We start from the raw sequence: 4458 nt of genomic DNA, 5'->3' as shown, positions 1-4458 counted from the left end.
GCCTAGCTCTATTCTGCCCTGCCATACACCAAAGCAGCTTTATTAACCAATGGTAATAGAACATATTCACAGTATTCAGAGGAGAATCCCACGTCACACCTTTAATCCCAGCACTCAGGAGGCAGAGAGAGGCGGGCAGATCTCTGTGAGTTCAAGGACAGCCTGGTCTAGAGTGAGTTCCAGAACAGCCAAGTTATACAGAAAGACCCAGTCTCAAAAAAACAAAACAAAAAAACAGCATCAAATGATGAGAATATCTTCAGAGCAGGCACACAAATTGTATCAGATTGACATACTATGAAGGACTCCTGAACCCAGGAGCAGCACAAATGCCCCCATAATAGTCTGCTTATTAAGAGACCCAGCTAATAACCTGAGGCAAGAAGTAGAAATTACATATGATAGAAGGAAAAGAATTAAATTTTTCCTGTTTGCAGGTAGCATAATTGCTTGTCAGATCAGAGGAAATTTACAAGGCTTAGAACTTTAAGTTAAAAGTTCACAATACCTAAGATCACCAAACGGTAGTCTGTTGCTGTTAGGTTTACTAGGACAGCTCAAGGAAACCAAAATTATATAACCATACAACACATTAACAGTCAGTCAGAAAACAGAGAAAGATGAATGCATGCACCTTTTCTGTTCCATGCAGCCCAGAATCCCCTGCCCACGGAATGAACTCACAATTAAGATGGATTTTCACACATCAATTGAGAGTCTTCCAAGACAGCTAGGAGTACACAGAGAAACCCTGTCAGGGGCAGTGCGGGGAGATAATCCCCCACAGACATGCCCAGGGGTCATCTCCTGGGTGATATTAGATACTGACAAATAACAACAACCTTCACAGAGGAACTTCACAGCTAGGGACATTCTTTGAAGGTGCTCTAGACTTGGCATGAGTCTAGTGACTTCTCTGAGTTCAGTTATTTCACAGAAAGTTAAAAAATCAGCCCCACATTTGAGAAGCTTTCTGAGGAAGTGTCCACACAATGGGACAGCTCCATAGAACACTCAGCACATGGGGATATCAAGCTTGTGTGGGTTAGCATGTAGAGTATCCTGGCATCTAGAAGTGTTTAAGCAACACACGTGTATATCCCTGGTTACTCAGGGCTATCTACTTGTTGAGTAGAGCAGATCAACTAAGTGACAGCAGTTTGTCCCAGCAACTCAGTATCCTCAGCCACAGAAGAAGCAACTCACCATTTGGCTAAGTGACTTACAAGTGTCCTGTGGTGTCTCCTCAGGCCTGCCTGCTGGACTTCCTACAGGGGCCTTTGCTACCACATCAGCCTCCATTCCCAAAAGCAGCAGCTCCTGGCAGACAAGTCGTCCCACAGCCCCAGGAACCTCATGGACCCCTCAGGCCAAGCCAGCCCCCAGAGCCTCTGAACAGCTAAGGTCTCACTTCAGTGTGATCGGAGCTCGAGAGGAGAGAGGTGTCCGTGTGCCCAGCTTTGGTAAGTCCTGTGTCTGTCTGGTGATTTAGACAGCTACCTACAGGTTTGTGAGTAGAGCATTCTATTTCTCCCCTCAGAGCCAGCTAAGACAGTTGTATTTATATTGCTCACTGAGACTGCCCCAAGAAAGTAGATTTGGATTTATGTGCTAGTGTCTTCAGACCTAGCCCTTCTCCTAATTCTCACTGGCCTTTAACCAGTGGCCTTGAAGCCATGTTTTTCTTCTTTTCTGTCCAGGTATCAGGACAGCTCATACTCAAGGAGAAAGGTAAAAGCAGGCAGAATGTCTATAAAAATGTCTATTTTTTTTTCCTAGCCCAAAAGCCAAAAGTCTCAGAAAATGATTTTGAAGATCTGCTGCCTAATCAAGGTTTCTCCAAATCTGACAAGAAGGGACCAAAGACCATGGCTGAGATGCGGAAACAGGACCTAGCCAGAGACACAGACCCATTAAAGTTGAAGGTGGGTACCCCCAGGGACCAGACCACACTGTGAAGTTCACTGTCTCCAGTCAGACTCACTGTGTGTGAACCTAGCACCTGGAGGCCCCTGGAGTAGGGCATATAGGAGTGTGGCATGTGTATCCATACTCCCGGGCAGTCTAATATATACTTGATATTTGCATTTCATAGTGCTACTCATGGTACTGAGATCAGTGAGGAAAGCAAGCACCACACAGGACTTCTAGTCCTCTGGTCATGTTTGACCTTGGCCTTGAGCTGGCAAGAGGGCGTAGCTCAGACCTGTACCCATCCAAACTAAGGTTTATTTGACTTTTGTTTTGTGGGTTTTGGGTTGTTGTTGTTGTTTTTTGTTTGTTTGTTTGTTTTTTGTTTGTTTGGTTTGGTTTTTGTTTGTTTTTTTTTTTGTTTTTTCAAAACAGGGTTTCTCTGTGCAACAGCTCTGACTGTCCAGGAACTCATTCTGTAGACCAGGCTGTCCACAAATTCACAGAGATCTTCCTGCCTCTGCCTCCCAAGTGTTGGGATTAAAGGCATGCACCACCACCACCCTGCTTACTTGGCTTTTAAGGACAGTGATTTGTTTGGGTTTTGGTCCTGACCTGGGGCACTCACTGTGCAGTAAGAAGGAATCAGCATAGTACAATGGTCAGGTTGTTCCACTCTACATATTAAATGTAACTATTTCTAGCCTGGCTGTGGTGGCGCACGCCTTTAATCCCAGCACTCGGGAGGCAGAGGCAGGCGGATCTCTGTGAGTTCGAGACCAGCCTGGTCTACAAGAGCTAGTTCCAGGACAGGCTCCAAAGCCACAGAGAAACCTTGTCTCGAAAAACCAAAAAAAAAAAAAAAATGTAACTATTTCTTTAAGTTTGTGTGGTGATCAGTTTTAGGGTACAGTGAAGCCGTTTCCTTACAAACTACCTGAAAGGTTGCCAGGGACCCAATTGTCCTCTTTGAACCTTGTGCATCGGTCAGGAGGCTGTATTGAGGGATTAGGGTTTTGTCTTTGTATATGGCTGAAAAGGGGCTCAGTTCTGTCCTAGATGTATAGCTTGACCCACCTGGTCTATATGGTCTGGGGTGGGCCCAGTGCTGAAAGAAGGGCTAGGTGAGTAGGGTGGAGCCATGGCTTCCCTGCTCTCCTATAGGAATAAAGAGAGAGGTACCAAACCATGTTTTCAAAGGGCTTTCATAGAAGCTTGCTCCCCAGCCTGCAGGTTGTCTTTCCCTTTAGGACCCAGGACCATTGAAATGATGCCCCCACCCTCTCCAGCATCTGAATATCCCTCCGTGCTTGCTTTGCTGCTTACGTTGATTTTTCCACCCCACACTCCACATAGCAGGGAGGGAGGTCTCCTAAATTACAGCTTCTTCCTGAGGTTCTTTATGCACTGGTGTCTTCAGCTTTTAGAGTGGATTGAAGGCAAGGAGAGGAACATCCGTGCACTGCTGTCCACGCTGCACACAGTACTGTGGGATGGGGAGAGCCGCTGGACACCTGTGAGTATGGCTGACCTGGTGACTCCAGAGCAGGTGAAGAAGCAGTACCGCCGAGCAGTGCTGGTAGTGCATCCAGATAAAGTAAGTGTATGGAGGGGGCTTCTGGACCCTGTGCTTGTCTTTCATCCTGTAGGAGCCTTTTGCCTGCTGGCTATATCGCATGAAAGGTGCTGGTAGGGAGTGGGCTGAGTGGTCAGTCTGGCTCTCCCTCTGTTGCCCACAGGCCACTGGGCAGCCATACGAGCAGTATGCCAAGATGATCTTCATGGAGCTGAATGATGCATGGTCTGAGTTTGAGAACCAGGGCTCAAGGCCTCTCTTCTGAGGCCAGTGATTGCTGTGACTGCAAGAGCTGCTCATGAAGCCCGAATGCTGCTGGCCTGACTGATGCACAGATGGGACCATAGCAGGTGTGGCAGGTGATGCGGCCCCAGGGGCCTGGACCATCTACTCCCAGCCATCCTGCATTCATCATGGACAAATACTATTCCATGGCTGGGAGAGAAAACATTCCTCAGATCTGATGTTTGTTGTTTTGTTTTTCTTTTTCTTGTCCCAGAGGAAAAGTGTTGATTTATACTCCTTCCACAACTGTCACAGTTTGTGACTTACTTGGTGTCTGGTGGCTGTCACCTCTTGAATGGCACATGTCGCCGGCACTGCCCTCCTGTCACTTCTTCAAATCTGGGGGCATTCACACCCTACTCTGATCAGTTCACCAATCATCTGTACATAATTAAACTATTTTCTGATGGCTGGTGCAGTCTCTGGCTTGGAAAGCACTTCTTACCTGGTACCTGGTAACCTGTTTGTCCTCAGTTTTTCAAAACCTAGGATATATTATAGGATCTTGAGGTCGACTGAGAATTGCCTGCAAAGACCAGCATTGATACTGTCTTCTCCAAACACTTTGCTAAAGGAAAGTTCTAGAAAGAGATCGAATGGGAGTCTAGTCTACAGCATTGGACCTTTCCTAGGGCCTGGAGTCTAACACCACCTTCCAAAATGCTGCTGTTCTTCATCTCAGCTCA

General features: G+C 46.8%; 1 protein-coding gene across 2 annotated transcripts in view; it reads left to right on the top strand.

Moving 5' to 3' along the window:
* The window catches only part of Gak (cyclin G associated kinase), a 50407-nt gene extending 46217 nt beyond the window's left edge, over positions 1–4190 (top strand). For both annotated transcript variants that reach the window (XM_013350920.1, XM_005359670.2), the window contains 4 exons: positions 1251–1463; positions 1780–1925; positions 3332–3508; positions 3651–4190. In XM_013350920.1, coding sequence (XP_013206374.1) covers positions 1251–1463; positions 1780–1925; positions 3332–3508; positions 3651–3752 — 638 coding nt within the window. In that variant the 3' untranslated portion in view covers positions 3753–4190. The remainder of the gene's footprint in view (positions 1–1250; positions 1464–1779; positions 1926–3331; positions 3509–3650) is intronic.
* Positions 4191–4458: the final 268 nt, after the last annotated feature.

The sequence above is a fragment of the Microtus ochrogaster genome, linkage group LG1, assembly GCF_000317375.1.
Source record: "Microtus ochrogaster isolate Prairie Vole_2 linkage group LG1, MicOch1.0, whole genome shotgun sequence".
Taxonomy (NCBI): domain Eukaryota; kingdom Metazoa; phylum Chordata; class Mammalia; order Rodentia; family Cricetidae; genus Microtus; species Microtus ochrogaster.
Note: the sequence above shows the minus strand (reverse complement) of the source record. Positions and strands in the feature narration are given on the sequence as shown.